General features: G+C 37.9%; 1 protein-coding gene and 1 non-coding gene across 11 annotated transcripts in view; both read right to left on the bottom strand.

Annotated features, from left to right (window-relative positions):
- FOCAD (focadhesin) overlaps positions 1 to 21,005 on the bottom strand; it is a 269,889-nt gene that overhangs the window by 220,286 nt on the left and 28,598 nt on the right. For all 10 annotated transcript variants that reach the window (XR_011431488.1, XR_011431487.1, XM_023627427.2 and 7 more), the window contains exons 3-4: positions 18,749 to 18,823; positions 16,365 to 16,519 (exon numbers count right to left, since the gene is read on the bottom strand). Coding sequence is in view for 6 of the 10 variants with exons in the window: in XM_023627427.2 (XP_023483195.1) it covers positions 16,365 to 16,519; positions 18,749 to 18,823 (230 nt within the window). In the remaining 4 variants the exon portion in view is untranslated. The remainder of the gene's footprint in view (positions 1 to 16,364; positions 16,520 to 18,748; positions 18,824 to 21,005) is intronic.
- On the bottom strand, positions 20,790 to 20,873 carry MIR491 (microRNA mir-491). The gene has a single exon (NR_032995.1). It is a non-coding gene; the product is annotated as a microRNA mir-491 (primary transcript).

Here is a 21,005-nt window from a genome sequence, read left to right as displayed (position 1 = left end):
CCACCATGTTAACCAATAGCCATACGTGGCTACTGAGCACTTATAATGTGGCTGATCCAAACTGAGATGCGCTGTAAGAATAAAATACACGCTGGATTTAAAAGACTTAAGACACAAAAAAGAATGGAAAATATCAAGTATATGTTTTATATTGGTTACATGTTGAAATAATATTTTTGATAAATGGAGTTACATAAAATACATTATTAAAATTAATGTCATCTGTTTGTTTTTACTTTTTAATGTGGCTACTAGAAGATTTTGAATTACATATGTGGCTCACATTATATTTCTGTTTCACAGCACTACTGGAGACACTCATATGGTTTAGTTTGGTTTCTCTTGTAGTTGAAGCATTTTCCACAATCTTTACAACAGTACGTTTTCTCTTTCATATGGATCGTCTTATGACCATGCCATGTAGACCTGGGAATGAATCTTTTGTAACAGATACCACATGTGTGGGTTCTCTCCTGTGTGGATCCTCCGATGAACACAGAGGTCTCAACACTGCATGAAGCTTTCCCCTAAGATTCTCTCTCCCGTGTGTATTCTGTTATGGATGTCAAACAGATTTAGCTTTTCTGGCACACCCTACATTGGTATGGTGTCAATTCCACAGTACTTTATTTTGACCAACAATATGGTCGGTTAATCTCATTGTGACTCAATAAAAATTAAAGAGTAAATTTTTTAAAAATTGGAATGAAGGGCCAGCCCAGTGGCACAGCAGTTAAATTCATGTGCTCTGCTTCAGTGGCCCAGGGTTCACTGGTTTGGATCCCGGGTGTGGACTCACGAATCACTAATCAAGCCATGTGGTGGCAGGCGTCCCACATATAAAGTAGAGGAAGATGGGCAAGGGTATTAGCTCCAGGCCAATCTTCCTCAGCAAAAAGAGGAGGACTGGTGGTGGATGTTAGCTAAGGGCTAATCTTCGTCAAAAAAAAAAAAAAAAGTAAAGTAAATAAATTTAAAAAACAAATAAAAAATTGGAATGAACTGTAGTTGTCTTAATAAGATCTGCTGCATGGCATCTCTTGGAGCCCTCTTTGGAATAGAGGTATTGGCTTGTTTTCTTCCTTTGGGACTGCTCAGATTCTTCTGAGAACCTTCTCTATTGATACTGAGTTTCTAGAATCCTCTTCCTCTGAAGCTTAGGAAGAAGACATCTCAACATCCAAACTTTCACAATAAATTCCTGCTTTGCAATTCTTCACACCATTCACTTTTATAGACTCAGAACCATTCTGTAGCTGAGGAGCCTAGACTTTAAGGAATGGTATCTTCCAGTATATCCTCCAGCTCTTCACAATTCTTCACACTTTCCTTTACAAAGACCTGGAGATAGAAATCACAACTGTTCTATAGCCAATTTATCAAGAATCTAGTCCTACGTGTGAATGTCCGGCCTCAGTCATAGAGAGCAGTTTACAGAGGCTCCTCAGAGCTTCAGTGAGACCTGACTTCTCCAAATATATAAATTCACCAAGGCTAACTCAACAGTCCTCAGGGTTGCAGGCTTGCTTTTTGAAAGTTATTTCCTCAAGATGATACAAACCCCTAAGGCTCTGACCCAGGCCTGTGCTTCCATGTTAAACAAGACCATGAAATCTCAGGTCTGTAGCTATATTTAGTGGATAAATTCTCATCATCACTGAATAAGCAGTTCCTAGATTTCAGTATCTAACCCAGACTTATCATGGGGGGGGGGGGGGGCGTCTCCTCTGGTTTGCCTTGGTGAGAGGGTCAGTCTCTACATGTTCAGAAGCCTCCTTGTCTTCCAGCCTTCAACGTTTATGCAACTGGAAATCAGCTCTAACGTCTGATTTAAGCTAAAGTGACTCCATTTATATACAGCTGGAGAAAGTCCAGGACTCACCGAGTAACAACATAAGCCCACTCCCTGGGCCTAACGATTAGTTCAAATGGTACTCATTTTAGATGATCAGTGTTGATTGAATTTGTGACTGAATTTCTTTCAAGAAATATGGATTCATTAAATAATCCTTTTTTGCACGTGAAACTACATTGGTTTCCCATATGTAATGATTTATTTGTCACGACTAGTTTTGGAGAGGACAGATAACAGACCTACGACTTTTAACCAATTTGGGTCACTCGCCCCTTTATGAAAGCAGCAGAATCACAAAGAAAAGCACATCCATTGTATCTGCACTGAATTCCAGGGAGTTCACAGAACCACTGAGGCTGATAAATGATGTCCAGTTTTTTAACCTTAAGTTAGGTCTTGCTTGGTCTTATTTATGGATCCAGATTTTACTGTGTGGATAACTGAGTCTGTACTATATTTTTAGCAAGAGTGTAGCATGAATAGATAATTTCTGAAAGATGATAGCATTAATCGAATCACATACAGATCCATGCAAACAGTAACACATTCGCCGTAAATTCAACTGAATAATTATTTAAATATTTCACGTGGGTTGAGAGAAATGGTTTCAGATTAATTTTTACTTAAATCCTTGCTTTAATTCTAATTAGCTAGGGAACAAGAGGCAAACCGCTTAACGCCTGGGAGCCTCAACATCCTCATCTGTGCAACCTAGAATCACGATAACAAGCCCAGTTCTTGTGTTGTTTTAAAGAATAAATAAGAGTATGTCAGTGAAGTATCTGGTTATTTTTTCAAAAAGTTGTGAGAATCTAATACACGTAACTATACTATAAAGATTACAACTTTTTTTACTCTTTACAAATGAGGCTATGCAAATACAAGACTTAGAGTTAATGAACGATGAAGCCTCAAGTGTGCCTAAAACTAACTCTATACCCACCCTAACTCCTAATATTTTCCACCTTTCCTGACAAAACTCTTTTTCTTGTTTTCAAGCCATTGTTACTCTGCATCTGAGATCTACTTTTATAAAATTAATATTTTTTATTGAATTCTGTATGATTGCAGAAAGAGGTTTAATAGTTTCAATAGTGCTGAAAATCAAAGTAATGAATTAGAAGAAAACATAACTACTGGAGAAGCAAAAGTTCAAAGATAGGGTAAAAGAAAATCTCACTGGACTTAAGTCTTCAAATTGAAAGGGCTACAAAGTGCTAGGCAAGATAGCTAAAAACATTGATTGCAGACATTTCTCAACTCTAAAGATAAAAAGAAAATCCTATGAAAAAGAAAATCCTTCTAGATTTTGTAAAATGAAAGCTATAAAATAAAGACCATTAGACGGACATCATTTCTAATTTGGCATCAGAATTCTCATTCGTAACAGTCAATGAAACAAAGTATATGGAATTATACAACTTAATAAACCTACCCCCCCCAAAAGACTGAGATGAATGTATGAAGACAAAAGAAATATCTTCAGACATAATATTCTGAAAATTTTTCCTAAAGAAGTTCTCCAGTTAAAAGATAATGCATGATGACTGCACAGCTTTGTAAATATACTAAAAACTACTGAGTTGTATACTTTAAAAGGGTGATTTTATAATATGTGAATTATGTATCAATAAAGCTATTATTTTTTTAAGATAAAGCATAAGAGAGAATTGAAGAAATAAAAGATGTAGACTACAAAGAACTTTGATCAGAAAGAATACCAGAAGAACTTACAATCAAGTCTTTAATATTTTTCAAATATGGCTATAAAGCAAGGGCCAGCCCAGTGGTGCAGCAGTTAAGTGTGCACGTTCCGCTTTGGCAGCCTGGGGTTCGCCTGTTCAAATCCCAGGTGCAGACCTATGCAAGGCTGTGGAAGGCATCCCACTTATAAAGCAGGGGAAGATGCACACAGATGTCAGCTCAGGGCCAGTCTTCCTCAGCAAAAAAAAAAGAGGATTGGCAGCAGATGTTAGCTCAGGACTAATTCTCCTCAAAAAAAAAAAAAAAGATTAAAGCAATTGTTAAGAGAGGATTTGATGGAGAAATGTGAAAAAAGAACCAAAAAAAGACAATCTGTATCTAAAATTCCAGATAGTTCTAGCAAAGTTAGTGGGGAGGGTTTTCAGGGGAGACAAAACATAAAGTTAATATAAGAGATAGTCTGAGATGAAATATTTACAACACATATGACAAAGGATTAATATCCATAAAACAAGAAAAGCAACAAAATCAGGCAAATCATATAATAGAAAAATGAGCAGAGAATATAGATAAGCAAATCACAGAAGAATTAAGATTCATGATAACAGGTGTCGATGAGTGAATGAGGACATAAGCACTTCCATGTTGAACATACACTGGTTAAGCCTTTATGGAGAGCAATTTGGCAATATCCATAAAAATTTTAAATGCACATACCCTTTTTCCCATAAACTCTGCTACTAAGAACCCAGCCTATAGAAATGCCCTTACATATACCCAGAATAAAATATTACACTCTATTTGTTATCTTTAAAAAAAATGGAAGAAATGGGCCGGCCCCATAGCCGAGTGGTTAAGTTCGCGCACTCCGCTGCAGCAGCCCAGAGTTTCGCCAGTTCGGATCCTGGGTGCAGACATGGCCATGTACAGGTGGCATCGCACATGCCACAACCAGAAGGACCCACAACTAAAAATATACAACTATGTACTGGGGGGCTTTGGGAGAAAAAGGAAAAGATAAAATCTTTAAAAAAAAAAAAAAAAGGAAGAAAAAGACGTATGTTTATCCACAGAGAAAGAGTTAAAATATGATATACCCACATTGTAAATACTCTGCGGCCATTCACAAGGATGTAAACAGATCTATGGAAAGATGTCCAACACATATTAAGTGGAAAAAAGCAAGTTTTAGAACAATAAACATATAAATAGAATATCCAATTTTAAAACACTTAATGTATGCATTCATAGATACTTTTTTATACATCTAGAAATGGGACTCCAATTTCACTGCAATTAGCTGGTCCCTGATTCTGTGCGTCTGGATCTGATTTCAGATCACCCAAGCTTTCTCTCTATTCCAGAGGGAACCAAGACTAAGACTGGGAGGAACCTCTGAGACACCCTGCAGCCCTGAGCATTTCCAGCACTGCCACTTCCTAGTTTTCTTCAGGGCCCAATGAGAAAGTGAATTTTAAAAAAACAAGAAAAGAAAGAGAAGATAATAAAAAGGAAAAGTTTTACCACTTTCTGCTTTCATTATCTACAAGTGCCATTGTTTGAGTTTTCAAAAAAGTACACCCTACTTTCATTTTCTATTAGTGAAAAAAGGAAAAAAAGGTTTGTAATCTCAAAGTGAGGAAGGAGTCTCTGAACATAAATAGAAGATTAAATCTGATCTCCTAGATAAACAGCATGAGCATAAATTTAAATAAACAATGAAATAGCCAGTGTCGTTTATTCAGAACCTGTCTTCAGCCACAGTTTAGCACAGACACAAAAATGTGTCAGAGAAAGAAGACTTCTGAGGAACATTTTTGGGAACTGGAATTAGCCCTTTGACAAGCAGGCTGTCTGTGTTTGAGGTACACAGATACACAGAAGAGTTATTTCACAAATTAAGGTAAAGACTTTAATCAGGGCAGAAAAGATCTGATTAGATATTATGACACTTATTCACAGTATAATGTGTTCAGGGGATATCATTTCCAAAAATGGCATATCCAGCTGCCTACTAAACATTCCCACTGCGATGTCTGAATTGTGCCTCAAATTCAAAATGTCCAAAACCAAATTCAGGTTCTTCCCACACACCTGGTCTTCTAATGTTCCCTATCTACCTGTCAGGCAAGCCAGAAATCAGGGAGTCACCTTTGACATATCCCTTTCAGTTATCCTCATATGCAATCCACCTCAAATGCTTCACCCCCTAACTATCTCACAAATCCATTTACTACCCTCCATCTCTGGTGCAAGCAATCAACATCCCTCCCCTGAACTCCAGTAACAGCCACCTAAATTCATCACATAGATATCTACCTATCCCAAACCCAACACTTAATGTTATCTTCATATCACAGCCAGAGTAGGAATGTTTTTCTTCTTTTTGCTAAGGAAGATTCACTCTGAGCTAACATCTGTTACTAATCTTCCTCTTTTTTTTTTCTCCTCAAAGCCCCAGTACATAGTTGTATGTTCTAGTTGTAAGTCCTTCTAGTTCTTCTATGTGAACCACCACCACAGCATGGCTATTGAAGGACGAGTGGTGTGGTTCTGTGCCCGGGAATCGAACCCAAGCCACAAAAGTGGAGCATGCTGAACTTTAACCCCTAGGCCATCAGGGCTGGCTCCAGAATAGGAATTTTTGAAACCACTGATAGTCACTAGATAAGACACTTCAATAAATTCCCTCTGCACTTCACATCTTCAAGATCAGCCATCATGACCTACACCGTCTGGTCCCTACCTACCTTCCCAGCTTCATCTCAAACTTCTCTCCTTGTTCCTGGCATTCTTTCAGGCCTTCCTACTGGCCATCTTCCCTCCCACTACAGGGAGCTGGCACACGCATTTCCTATAAGCGGAAAGTTCTGCCCTCTCCTATTTGCCTAGATAAGTTCTATTCATTCTTCAGTATTATCTTAGGTGTTACTTTGTCAGGAAAGCCTCCCTTAACCTCCATGATGAGGTCAGACTCCCATATTAAAGGCACTCCCAGTACAGTGGACTTTGTCTGAATGTATTTAATATATAATTGGGCAACTAAGATTATGGCAATCTCTCCCTCTAAACCAAAAGCATCGCAATTGCAACAACTATGTGTGCTTTCTTCACTGAGATATCACAGCACCCAGCACAGGGATAAGGAGATATTCAAGAAATACGTTTCACTAGTAGATGGATAGATGGATAGAAGACAGCTAGGTACTGTCTATGTCTCACTTAGCCACAGAGGTGACCTCTGAAGGTAATTTCTGGTTCTATAATTACATGATTTTACATATGCAGATTGAAATTATAGTATCTGATATCCTTATTATTAAATTTGTCATTTAGTTTATTACTAAATAAACTAATATGAGTGGTATTACGAGTTGTGGTTATAGGCCTTTCATTTCAGGTATTGCACGTTTAGCAAACAAGGGATTTGCAAACACTGGGAAGATAAAATTAATATAATACCCTTTATATTATTAGGCAATGAAATAAGCCTGTTGGGGGAAGGGAGGCAGGTGTTTTATATTGGAGCTTTTTTTTTAAATACATCTTAATCCATGTACTTACAACATTAAAACCAACTTAAGACTCCTGATAGAATAAGTAAAGTAAAAGACAAATATTCAGCCTGGTAAATAGAGATTGAACTACTGTGTTGAAGACTGCCCACCACGCAGCCAAATTCACCACACTGCAAATTAACTCCTAAGAGAGTTCTAGCACTATTAGATGGTTATCAGAGCAGATGCAAGAAGTCCCCTTTGGAAGATGCTATTTTCTTTCACTCTCCTCCTTCTGAATTCATTTGTTATATATGAAAATCATTACCCCGCCATAGGACTTGAACTTTACTTAAATTTCTCTCTCTCTCTCTAGCTGCTTCTAAAAAGTGGGCCCAAAATAGACTCTCAAAAATGAATTTTAAAAAAGAGGGAAGAGGGGGCTGGTCTGGGGACGTAATGGTCAAGTTCGCATGCTCTGCTTCGGTGGCCCAGGGTTCACCGGTTCAGACCCCAGCTGCGAACCTACACACCACATACCAAGCCATGCTGTGGCAGGCATCCCACATATAAAATAGAGGAAGATGGGCACAGATGTTAGCTCAGGGCCAATCTTATTCAGCAAAAAGAGGAGGATTGGTGGCAGATGTTAGCGCAGGGCCACTCTTCCTCAAAAAAAATAAAGTAAAATTAAAAAAAGAGGAAAGAGGACTGAAATACATCAATTATGGTTAAATCCATGAGCTCACTATATTTCTCTACAAAATAAAATCTAACTGGTCAACACTGAAGTATGCTAAAAAAAAAGAAAAAAACATTACTTTGAAGTTTAGTAAATAAACAGAAAGAATCATGTATATATCCTGTCTTTCCTATTCAAACTGTACTACTGGGCAAACCAAACAGTAGATATGGGGAAGGTTCTCTTTATAGCAGTATTTCATGTAATAACTGAAAAAAATGATAGAATTAGAATATCACCATTTTGAAACTCCTAAGGAATTAATGGACCTAGCCATCAAGCATCAACAGCTAACATCAAGAAAAAAGAAAACCCTCAGACATTACGTCCCTCCTATGAAGAACACATTACACCTATGAAGAAGTCTTCTCTGCTCTGACATCTGCACCCAACAACAACAACTGAACCTAAATCTCATGAAATTTCTAGAAAAAACTTTCAATTTACAGAAAATACAGGGAAATAAGTTAAAGCACACCACAGAGATGCCATCAGCAAAACCCACATTGTGGGAATCATTGCAAACAACCAAATCTCTTCAACAAACAGTAAGAAGGAGAGAAAGAGACAGAGACAGGGAGATGGACAAATGTGAGGGGAGATCTTACAGGTTAAAAGGGAGATAAAAAACATAAGGACCAACTCTTATTTGGATGATCGTTCAAATTGTAAAAAAAAAAAAAAAAAATTATGAGGTAATGAGATGTCTGAAGACTAACTGGACATTTAAAAAAAATGATACACACACACGTACATCCAGGTGTAATAATGACATTACTGCTATGTTTTTGAAAAAGACTTACGTACTTAAATATCTACAGAAGAAATTATGCAATGTCTGGGATTTACTCCAAAAGAATATGAGCAGGATGGAAGTGGATGGGATTATGGAGGAAACGGGACTAGCCCTGGGTTAAATGGTTGTTGGGCTGAGTGACAGGAATATGAGGGTTCATAACACTATTCTACTTACTTATAGAATTCTCCAGAAAAAGTTTTAAAAGTCATAGGAAGAGTTCCTCTTTGTAACACCTATTTTTTCCAAAATTTTCTTGGTTATTTTTGTGTGTCACATTCCAAGTTAGTTTCCTTTCTTACCTCCCTTCCCCTGAAAACCAAGGCAGGGGTTGTTGCTATCATTACTGCTGTTTGGAGAGAGAATTTACAGGTTCAAAAAAATATTCCAGAGGATTATGATGATGGAAAACCTGGTGGCATCTTGCCGTCATAGTAAAACAATTAGTTATCTTTGACAATAACGCTCCAACTACTCAATCTCTCCTCCCTCTATCCCTGTCAGAGCAACACAGATCTACTATCAGTCACTTACACTTAAGCACAATTGTGTTTCAAACCTAGAGCTGGGCTGAGAGGCTGAGAGATATTTCCAAGTCATGGCTTTCCCCCAGGTACAATCCCAGTACAGAAGACTCTTTGGGAATAATGTCCCGATCTCCTTTCTGTTTTGGGTATTACCATTCCTTCCCCATTCATATGGTTACTCTAGAAGGGATCCTAGCATACATATGTTCACATAACGAAGACACAGCCTGTAGAGGATTAGATTATGTCTCCCAAAAGATACATCTAAGTCCTAACCCCTGGTACCTGTGAGTGTGACTTTTTGGAAAGACGGCCTTTACAAATATAATTTAAGGGATCCCGAGATGAGATCATCCTGATTAGGCCTTAAAACCAATGACTGGCATCCTCATAAGAGACAGGAGAGGAGGATTTGAGACACAGAGACACACATAGAGGAAGAACATGAAAAGAAAGAGGCAGAGATTGAAATTATACAACCACAAGCCGAGGAACACAAAGGGTTGGCGGCAGTCGTCAGAAGCTAGGAGAGAGGCATAGCATGGACCCTCCCGGTCTCCAGAAGAAATCAGTCCTGCTGACACTGCGGTTTAGACTTCTGGCCTCCAGAATTGGGAAATAAGAAATTCCTGTTGTCTTAAGTCACCAAGTTTGTGGCCATTTGTTACAGCAGCCCTAGAAAACTAATACTGAGTCCCTGGTAGGGCAGACTCACACATGCTGGGTCTTACCCTTGGAAAGCTGTAACTGTGGCCAAGAAATTCCAGTCTCAGACTGGCTGTCTATTATACATGAAAGATGTTAACCCAGGTGCCCTGTGAACCAGGAAACAGAGAAAGTCAGTCTGCAGAAAGAGAGGAAAAACACACAGCCTGTATCCAAAGTGTTTCTGAGTTCTAGGTATATCCCTGTTCTTGGGTTCCATGAGACAAGCTGTTTATCAAAAAAACAAAAATCACCCTTTAATGCTCCAACTAGTCCAAGTGAGTTTCTGTAACTTGTAGCCCAAAGAATCCTAACACACTTAGGAACCTGCAGTCAAAAGCCCTTCAGTAAAAATCACCTGGAGTAAGTCCTCCCTTGAGTGGGTGCCAGGAAAAGTGGAACTGACTCAAGAACCCTCATAAGAGAGAGCAAAGGAAACTTCAGGCTTGAGCTACAAGTGCAGCAGCAAGACAAAATGCAAAATAGAGCCTCAGTTTTCACTGGGTATAAAGCCAAGACCTACATCTTACCATGAGAGGGAGTATGGGTCAATAATGATGTTGAATATTCCCAAAAAAAAGGAAAAGAAAAAATTTTGGTCAAGCTGTACAAACTATACTATTAAAACTATCCCCTCAAATGGCTTTTCACTAGGTAAAAATAGCAGAATTATTATTGTGCATATGAATAACATGTATCAGTTTTCCTTTGGGGTTTATTTGATTACAACATTAAACACTGCTCATGTATGGTCAATCTCCTTCTGGAAAGACTACAATTAATGCTTGGTTCTTTGTTTTTGAAATATTCCAAATATGAAGTCCAAGGAAGTACCCAGACTAATTTTTTGACCAGGGATCAGAATAACAATGTTTTGAGTTGAAGAGAATGACACAAATATCCCAAAAGGGGACATCTCTAGGTATCATGGGAAAAATAGTACAAATGTGACCGAGTCCCTTTTTAACTGGAAAGGATAATTAGTCAGCCTTAAGCACAGCAAGTCACCAGCAAATAAGAGAATGTTAAATACTAGATTAATTATGAAATCATCTCTAAATCTGTTATAAAATTATATGAGAAATGAGAGAGAGGGGGAGAGACAAAGAGAGCCAGGAAGAGAGGGAAGAAATAAAAAAACAGTTCTGGGGAACCCATGCTTGAATAAATGACAAAAGTAATGCTTCTTGAAAAAAATCTCAGAGATGGAATGCTATTGAGCTTTTGCTTGAGAAAGTTCTGCACACTCACTTGTCTTCTAAGTACCAGAAAATAACCTTCTATCTTCTGAAGCATTTTTCCATTATAAAAGTAACATGTGCTAGGCAGTCACTTTTCTTAAATCACCTAGAAACATCTCAGCATACACACACGACTCTTACAATGAAAGATTTTGTGACAAACAAAGCCTTCAACCAGATCAACTAACTTAAGAAGAAATAAGGCAGAATGTCCTAGATGAGAAAAGTGGCTGGAATCACTTTTCTGGTTAGGAGCTGCAAGCTGAAAAAGATTCTGGGATTTTAAAGAAAAAGGATTGGAAAAAAAGAAAGGAGAACATCTGGAAACAAGCTAAAACGCTTAAAGGAATATTTAAAAGACAAGATGGGGAAACAGACACGGTCTAGTAATTCTGTCACTTGCGTGAAATGAGAAATAATACCGATGTAGATATAAACCCTGAAACCATCTCAAATTCAGGCAAAATACTCTGACACCCAGCTGCAGAGGAAAGCATGCTAAGACTGTCTTCCTTGAACCTTAGAGGAAACCTCATAAAGCCATCCTTCTTTGGTTCTTCTTCTTTTGCCAAATAAAATAAAGAAAAAGAAGCTAAAAAGTACAGAAAATCTTCAATAATACAAGATAAGAATACAGATCTCCTCAGTTGCTAGCCATTTCCTACATGATAACAAAGCCAATTAAGTTTCCCACAGAAAAAGTCATCAATAAAAGACAAGACCCTGAGAGACAAGAATTTTCTCACTAGATTACTCTAAATCTACATCGAGATACTTCTCAGAATCATTTTACCAAAACCGATCTTCATCAATCCATGATCAAAGACTTACTGAATCCAACAGCTTTAGTCAGGACCCACTATGCACATTTTTAATAATTTATGCCAAATTTCATTTAAAAGTAGATTTTAGGAATCTCAGAAAATAGACTTTAATCTCTCATACCTTAATACACTTTATTTTCCCCCAAATACACAAATTGCAGATCCATTCCCTGTTTGGAAGCACAAAAGGCACAGAAATCAAGTGCTAGCCTAGTTTATCTAGAGCATAACCTCCCTACCAAACACATTTTTTAAAAGAGGGGGTTGGGGAAGCAGTTGAACTGAAATTACAGCCTGTCATGACACCTCAATATCAAAAACTGAATACCTGGTTCCACAGGAGAGTATGGTTTTTATTCACAATCCGGTTACTAAGCAACTATAACAATGGCTGCACGAGCTTTCTAGAAGTTAGCACAGTTAAGGGGGGAAAAATCTAAGGAAAGAAAAACAGGGAAACTCCTTGCTTTGGGAATCTTTATCTCAGCATGAATTCAATGTAAAAACAAAAACAAACAGCAAAACCAAAAACAATCTAAACTTAAAACAAGCAGTTCCTTAACGGACAAGAAAAGCACATGCTACTATGTGTCATTCGCTTTAATTTCAGTTTTGGTTAATTTCAAAATTTACATTTAACTAGCGATAATGATTTCCTTACTGAGTTTCCTTTGTGGTCCCCTTCTTTCCTTCACCCTCCCTAGGGACTAATTTTTTTTCAAATTTCCTTACTGATTAAAAGAACATTTTAGACCTCTTAAATCCATTTCTTTGTTTACAGAAGCTATAAAAACGAGTTTACAATTGTTTCATGTTGCCTCAGCTTTGAACTGAGAACACTCTTGGACATCAAACTCTTCCTTTGAAGAGAACAGTGTCTCAAACAGAGCCAGACACTTTCCCAGCCACTCCCTGAAGTTTAGACAAGCAGAGCCTTGCAAATGTCAAATCTTTTTGAACATCAGACTATACAATGTAGCAAGCTCTACACCAATGTTTCTCCACTGGTGGGTTGGGTTTGAGGTAAGGAGCCTTACATACACGTTCCAAGGGAATTTCATAGACTAGACCTGCAAAGGACCAAAGAGCAGGTTACAAGGCAAGGAGACAATCTCACTGACTTTCCCTCCCATCTTTCCTTGCAGCTTTCAACATTTGCTGCAATGCTGAGAAAGCTCCAGAAGCTACATTGTCTAAATCTCAATCTCTCTCTCCCTCCGCGCCCCCCCTTCCTCTCCCCTTCTCCTTTCTCTCCTCTCCCCTCTTCCCTCGCCCCTCTCCCTCTCTCTCTCTGTTCCTAAAGGATGCTAGGCTAGTAAGTAGCCAAAACAAAAACATCAAGTTTTAGAATTATTTTTCTAAATCAAAGATGGCCAATCATTGTGTGGCTTTGTTCACAAGGTGCCTCTAGATTCTGACAAGCCTCTTTTTTAAGAAGAGAAATCTAGAGACAGGTAGAAATTTAAATACTTCTCAGCCAGGAAGCACAGGAAAATGACAAAGTCAATTCTGCTCTTAGATCCCGAAGATAAAGATGGTTTTCTGTCCCAAAAAATTCCCTGAGCAGCTTTTGGAGGAGGAGGCTGTTTGGGTCTGCTGTTTTCAGTTAAATTAAATTTAATTTCTTAAATTTGATTGTCATTTGCTTTTTTTAAGACATAAACAATGCAAAGCATAGTCTTTGTAATCACTACAAACCACAAAGCTCTGCTACTTGAAATAAAGCAAATGAAGAAAATTCTGTTTTCTGACACACAAATAATTATTACCTCTACTAGCAACAATAAAGAAAACTGAGCACATATATAACACATTTCACAATCAAATTGATTCAAAAACTAAATGGTTAGATTCAGGGTCTCCTCTGTCTACATCACCCTATGGCTACCAACTCAGATAATATGAACATTCTCAGATGGGAAACTTCTTAAAAAAATTTTTTCCCCAGTATCCTTTAATTGTTAAAATTCCTATAGTTGCTTACTGTAAAAGTCAAGGCTTTCTTCCATAGCTTATCATATTTCCAAAGACTTGAAAACTAATGGTCACTTATACGTGTAAGATTATTCACTGAAGCACTGTTTGAAACTACAAATAACTGAAATCAATAGAGAATTGGGAAATTATGGCACATTCACGAAAAGGAGTATTCTGCAGCTGGAAAAAAAATTAGAAAGCATTGATGTATGTTATAGAATAATCTCCAAGCTATGTTTTTTCACTAAAAAAAATGCAAAATAAAGAATACTATACATAGTAGGCTACTAATTCTGTTTTTTAAAAAAGGAAAAATATATACATAAATTTTCAGTTATATGTGCATACAACATTTTTAAAAGATAATAAGACCTGGTAGATGTTTTCCCTCTGAGGAGAAACACTGAGATACAGGAGTAGGACGGAAACTTTGCCTCATATACCCTTTTGAATTTTTTACCATGTGAATGTATTGCCTATTCAAAGAATATATTTTTAAATCCAAAGAAATCTAAGGTTACTGGCAAATTATAATACATACAGATGGCATGCTAATTCACTATCAGTAAAGCTTACGGTTTTCAGTTTAAATAGTGGTGATGGACATATACTAACGTGTGAACGATATCCCACATGAGCACAATTTTCTAACATGATCTTCTGGAATTAAAGATAGAATCTAACCCGCCCTAATTCTCCCTTACATAGCCAGAAACATTACCCTGGCCTCCTTGGCTGCTGACACTCTTACTTTTGAATATAAATTGTACAACTACACAATGCAAGTAGGTTTTATGTTTGTGAATTTTAAGGCATTTAAGAACTATTTAGATGGAAACAAATACCATTAACTGCACTGACAAAAAGTGACAGGCAAAACCCAGTTGGCTAGCTTAAAGTCAAGCAACAAGTGAGAAAAAAAAGGCACACATTAAAACTTAACTTTTTAAAAGCCTCCTCCAAACTACTCTTTTATGGGTATACATAGGATCCTTCTAAAGGGTGTGTGTGTGTGTGCGTGTGTGTGTGTGCGTGTGTGCGCGCACGCGTGCATGCGTAGATGCGCTTGTGCACATGGATGCAAAGAAAAACAGAAAATGCGTAAGTTTTTAGGCTGATCAAACCCTTAATTATTCAGAAATAGTTGGCCATCTACTAACTGTTAAAGCGTGTGCTAGATACAAAAATACAGGTTAACAAAAACAATACTGTGAAAGAGCAAGTAGGCCAGCTGAGATGAGGAAAGTGTCTAAGCAGGAAAGGTGACATCTGAGCTGCGCCTTGAAGGATGAAGAAGATGATGTCAGAAAGAGAAGGGGAAGGAACATTCCATGCAGACGTGGAGCACATGCCAGGGCTCTGGAATAGTGGACACGTTTATGGCAAGAGACAGGGTTCACAGCAGGAATGCATGTTGAGGGGTGGAGCTAGCGTGGGAAGGGCATATCTACTACACTGAAGGTTTGGACTCATAACTGAATACAAGGCAGAATATAGCAGAATATAAAGAAAAATCAAGGTTCCAAAAGACACAATGAGATGATGTGAGGGAACAAAATAAGATCTGTGAAGGAAGCTTCTAAGGCCAGAGATTATTTAACCTAACAGACTTCAAGCCCAGGAAGGCATCTTCCACAGACTGATAGTTACAGTTGTACTCCTTCTCCACCGGAGGCAGAAAAGAAAGATTAAGTACTCAGCTCAAATGATACTACAATAAAGGTGAGTAAAAAACACTGCGAGAACAAGTAACCCCACCAAGAAGGAGGCAGGAGCTGGGTGAGAGTTGGGAGAAGCAGGCAGAAGCCCAAATGATTTAAAAAGGGCAAAATTGAGGGCATATAGATCAAGACCATCCCTTGAAGCACAGAGTGGCATCTCCTTTTCAGGGAGTATTTTACAAGAAATGTTCACTTCCATGGGATGGATCGAATGTCCTGTTTGACCATCTCAGAATGGAGTAGGTCCTTTTAATCCCTTATGATGTCATTATCCTCAGTCTATGAGTGGAATAAATATGGTCATGACAAACAAATCCAAAGAACAAAACATTGTTTACTTAGAATAATCGGGGGAAGACATGTCTAAATCACAAAATACTTTTAAAGAAATCAGTGCTATTATTTTCTAACACATACACCAATGCCAAAGGCTGACCAAGTATTGCCAGTACAGTGTATAAACTTTACCACCGTGGAAATAGAATTTGCACTGCAATTGTGAATTATAAAATACTTAGCTATTTTCTTCATTAAAAGAGAGCAATAACAAATTTAAGTAAAGCCCCAAAACTTAAGGACAGCAGATGACCATAAATTCCAAAACTATAGTTTAAATTAGCATGTTGTCACCATATACGAAGTATCAACTGCACGACATTTTAAAGGAAAGAAAAACAAGCGGCAAGTAGGGTGAATATTGACCCTTAATGGAAAATCAGTGAATTATTTCCTAAAAACTTAATTGCTAACTGATCAAGCACGAAGGAAAGAGTACCTGGTGGATGGAATCAGGTTGAGTATCCCATTGAGAACATAGCTGAACTCAGCATGCTCCTGAGCAACCAGTGCCACCAGACCCTCACAGCAGGCTGTCCGAACCACGACGTTGTCACTGCAACACTTCTCCCACAGCAAGTTCAGTGCAGGCGTCTGAAATCAAACCAGTGATTAAAAGATACTTCTGAGGAGCAGCAACGCATGTAGAGCCCCAGCCGTTCATCAAAGTGTAATTCGTTCCCAGTAGGCTAGCTTTCCCGTACAAAGATGCTGCTGTTGTCACTGCACTAGTAGAATAAACTAAAGTCAGTTTTCTAAGAAAGATAACAGATGTGTTCTGATATATTAACTCTCTCTCTCTCTCATCTGGTATCTTCACCGCAAAATAAGGCTGGGTGCAGAGAGAGGTATGACCTGAGCGTGAGCAACTCAGCAAAACGAACAGGGCATCAAAATTCAGAGTTGGCACTAGCACAGTGCTCTAACCAAGCCATTTAACCAGCAGCCAACAACATCAGCGTATCAGTTACTCTATGTTGAACTCCAATCATACATATGCTTCAAACCCTAAATGGCAACTATATTTTCAGAAAATGTTCCTGCTCTCCTACCACCAACCTCTGTCACCTACACGCACCCCACCACCCCCTACAATGTCCCTGCCCCAATTTATTGAAGTCTTATGTGGGCCCAGAGGAAAGACAGAGGAGCAGGACAGGGGACCAGCAAGCTGCTGGTTCCACGGCTACCGAGAAAAGCTGAGAAAAACTGGTTTGCCCAAGAAAGCGACTGTGGCTTTTTTCCTCTCATGCCGTCAATCTGTCATCTTTGATAGAAAAGCACTGGGAGGGCACATAAATAAATATAAGTTCTTTAAATTGAAAAATCTTATAAAAGCAGAGGATCTAGCTTTCATAACTTTCTCAGGAACCCATGACCCCCATATCCCCCACAAAAAGGTTCACTACTAATGATAAACCTATATTTGGATATATTGTGGGTTAAGTCCACATGGTTTGGGGGATGTTTTTTGGTTTGAGTTTTTTCCTTAAAGAACACATAATGAAGCTATTTTTCCGTCCTCCTGACATAATTTATTAGGGAAATACGTAATTTGGAGAAAAAAATTAACATTCCCCAGCTCCCATGAATAACTAAAAGAATGACAATCCACATTGTATTGTGCCCACCTTCCCACGGTAGCTGGCTCTGAGATCCTTTGCAATCTTAGAGCTCACTAGAACAGAACAATACATTTAACAGTCACTGCAGGAAAAGAATATTTATATTCCATTTCTTTTATTCAGAAGGAAATTTTATTCACCTGTATGGACACAAAGAGTTCTAAATGTCATTACTCCATTACTAAGGCAGAAAAACAAAATAAATGAATAAATAAACTGTTGCCTCAGGTAATACTGTGAGCTCACAGAAGTAAGCATTCATTTATTAATAGAAGAGGAAACATTCAGTTACAGGAATTTGATATTCAATAAATCCTGACAGTTTAAGGAAAATCATTAAATCTTCTTAGAGTATATAACATGATTATAGGCAAGACTAAGTTCAGGGTTCTCTGAAAAGCTAATTTATATGACTATATACAAACACCAGATAAATGCCAATTAGTGAAGTACGCCCCTACGCTTACTTCAACATGTCAGCAGAAGCTGTAAAGAAATGTGCAGCTAATCAAAAGGAATGTGAGAGAAATAAAATCAATTTATTTCTGACGTAAAAAAAATATATCTTATTTCCATCTCCTGTGTTCTCCACAGAGTTTACCTTAGAGCACTACTTGAGCAGAGTTTCCAACCAGCACGTCAAAATAGACACCACTGGTCAACCAAAACCCATGTGGGATACAGCTCAGTAAAGCTGGCATTGCTTCAACTCTTAGCACTCACCTGCCCTACGCATGGTTCAGAATTTTTCCTCCAGCTCCAACTGTCAATGCATGACCTTTCCAACTTAGAACTCACATTTGGGGCTACCTAAAGCGTGAGAAATCTCCTACACCCAAACAGAGCCACTCTGTTCACTTTCTCTACTAAATATAAATATGCCTTCAGAGGTAACCCTATCAACCTTTTCTAAAGCATGCCTGCCCTCCTTTCATTCATGTTATTTTTCATTAATAGCCATAAGAATACTCCCCTTCACCACCTCCGTATCTCATTCCTGGAGTGTGTTGTAACAAATTTTAAAATTTAAAAGAATTTGGTAGAAAATATGGCAAACCAAAAAAAAGGCAATGAACTTCTCACAGTTCGAAATCATTTCTACAGTGACCTGAACTGTGAGGGAAACGAAAGATGTATACATGTGATCCAGCTGGCAGCAAGAGCTGAACAGAACTATAGCACAAAGTTAAATACAGACCTGGTTTGTGGATTGGTGAATCTTGTCTGAAAAAACATTTTCCTTTAGGACAGCAGCAATAAGGTGACCCACAGCCTAAAAAACAAACAAACTTAATGAATATATTCCCTCAGAAGTTAGTTCTCTCCAAATAGTGCATTTGAAGGTAACTAATATGAATACTAGTTGACAGAAGTATGAGTATGCCAGACAGTTTAATTGGTAATAAAGAAAATTCCCATTCAAAAAAAAAATCCAATTCACTGAATATGTACCATGTAGAAGGCACTGAATTATCCTAATTATGAATCATCATAATCCTCAAAGTAAGCATTTTATCCCAACTTTTAATCTCAATAAGCAAACTACAGCTCATAGATGTTAAGAAAATTGTCGGATTTTCAGTTCAAATTGCTGTCACTTAGCATTAGAAGATAACTTAAGATTGCTTAATCCATCAAACCATGAGACAAATGAGAAACTCCACAGCTTTTAAAATCATCTTTGCATCTAAATGAAATCAATCATGCTTCATCATGCCCTTAATGAAGATGGAGAAAACTCATCCCCATCTTTATGACTATGGCCCACACAGATCCGAACCAACAGGTCTCCCCCCACCATGACCATTCTCTTTCTCTAGGCTCTATGATTTAATTTCTTTGTTATATTTTCATAGGTTTCAGCCTTTTAATAAGCTTTCAGTCTTACAAATCTCTAAAATTTTCCTATATCCTGCTTTGGTCAAAAAGCGCAAAACTAAATCTAAGACTCTTACAGGAGTGTTGATTACATAAATACATAAATATCATTACCTCCTGCTACCTCCACCTCATTCTCCTAGTTCTTCAGCACTTCCCAGCATTGCTGTCTTAGAGCCAAGCCGTAGGCTAGCAACAATGACACCCATTCTGTGTATGGGTTGGGAAAAACTTTGCAACTTTGACAAATGTTGGTCCTTCACTTGGGACTAATGTATAATATAGCTATGAATACCTGTCAGTCTTGCAAAGTCTCCAGAAACGCACATAAATAAAAACACAGCACCCACTTCTTCGTTTCTTTCTGTATTTCACACATTGGAAATGACTTAAGACCTCAATGCTGGATATTCTCAGTTTTGCAATACAATTCACTCATTTACATGAATATTATGATTAGTTCAATTAACTGTCTCTTACCTCCTAGTTAGAAGGATAGTAACAACAATTAAGGGCCAGTGAATAGTTTGGTTCCTGTTTACAAAATATACCATATTTCATTGAATGTAACTAGCCATCAACCACAAGATGTACCTTTATTTTATGTACTACTAAGAAAGAAAAAAAGGCTGCCAATTACTCAATGTTATATAATGCTTCTTACAATTTAGAATTTTGATTTTATATTAATGAAAGAGCTCTCTTAGACTCATTTGGAAAATGATGGCCACGTTCACAATTGTGCAGGCAATACCAATTGTATAATGACTGCTATCATCAATTACTAGATGCAGCCCAATTTCAAAGATATTAAAGTGTGAAAAAAATGTGTGTGAATCAATGAAACATGGTGCTAACACTGAGCAGTGGTTACAAAAGAACAATAAGATATATTCACAGAGAACAGGGCACAATTGCAAGAACCTAATAAAACCAATATGCAACACAACAAGGACAAAAAACTACCTTTCATATTTAGAAAAAAGACTAAAAGAAAATGGGCTTAATGATAAACATCCCCCACTGCCCACCAGGTTCAATTTCTCTAATTTCCCTTTCAATTTATCCTTCTAAAATCAGAGAATATAGTCTAAACTTATTTTAAAATACAAAATCCAAGGACAAATCAGCCTACATTGCTACCTAAATTTTCCATAACAGAATAGTTTAAACTGACATTCTAAACTAAACAACGCATATATACTTTTCACTTAATTTAACAGTAATACACACAGGCATTTCTTGACCGTCTATGCTAATGAAGGGATTCCAGGCACAGAAAAATAAAACTTGTGGACAGTATCCTTCCAGCCATCATCTTCTTCTTCATGGTAAGGACCTATGCTGCACAGGATATGACTCCAACCCAGTCAGGTAGAAGGGAATCTTGCATAAGGAGTGTTCTACTCCTCATGGAAGGGTTCCCCACTACCCAGCTAAGTCAATTCCCACAGCAGGCATCTCCGAAGTTAACTGTTGAAAGAATCCCAGACGCTGTAGGTTGTTAAGTCTTCAGACAGGCTTCTGCTGGTCCCTTAGCTTCACTCTCACAAGAAAAGACAGTAAACTATTACGGT

Source organism: Equus caballus, chromosome 23, assembly GCF_041296265.1.
Source record: "Equus caballus isolate H_3958 breed thoroughbred chromosome 23, TB-T2T, whole genome shotgun sequence".
Taxonomy (NCBI): Eukaryota; Metazoa; Chordata; class Mammalia; order Perissodactyla; family Equidae; genus Equus; species Equus caballus.
This window is presented reverse-complemented; position numbering and strand designations above follow the sequence as displayed.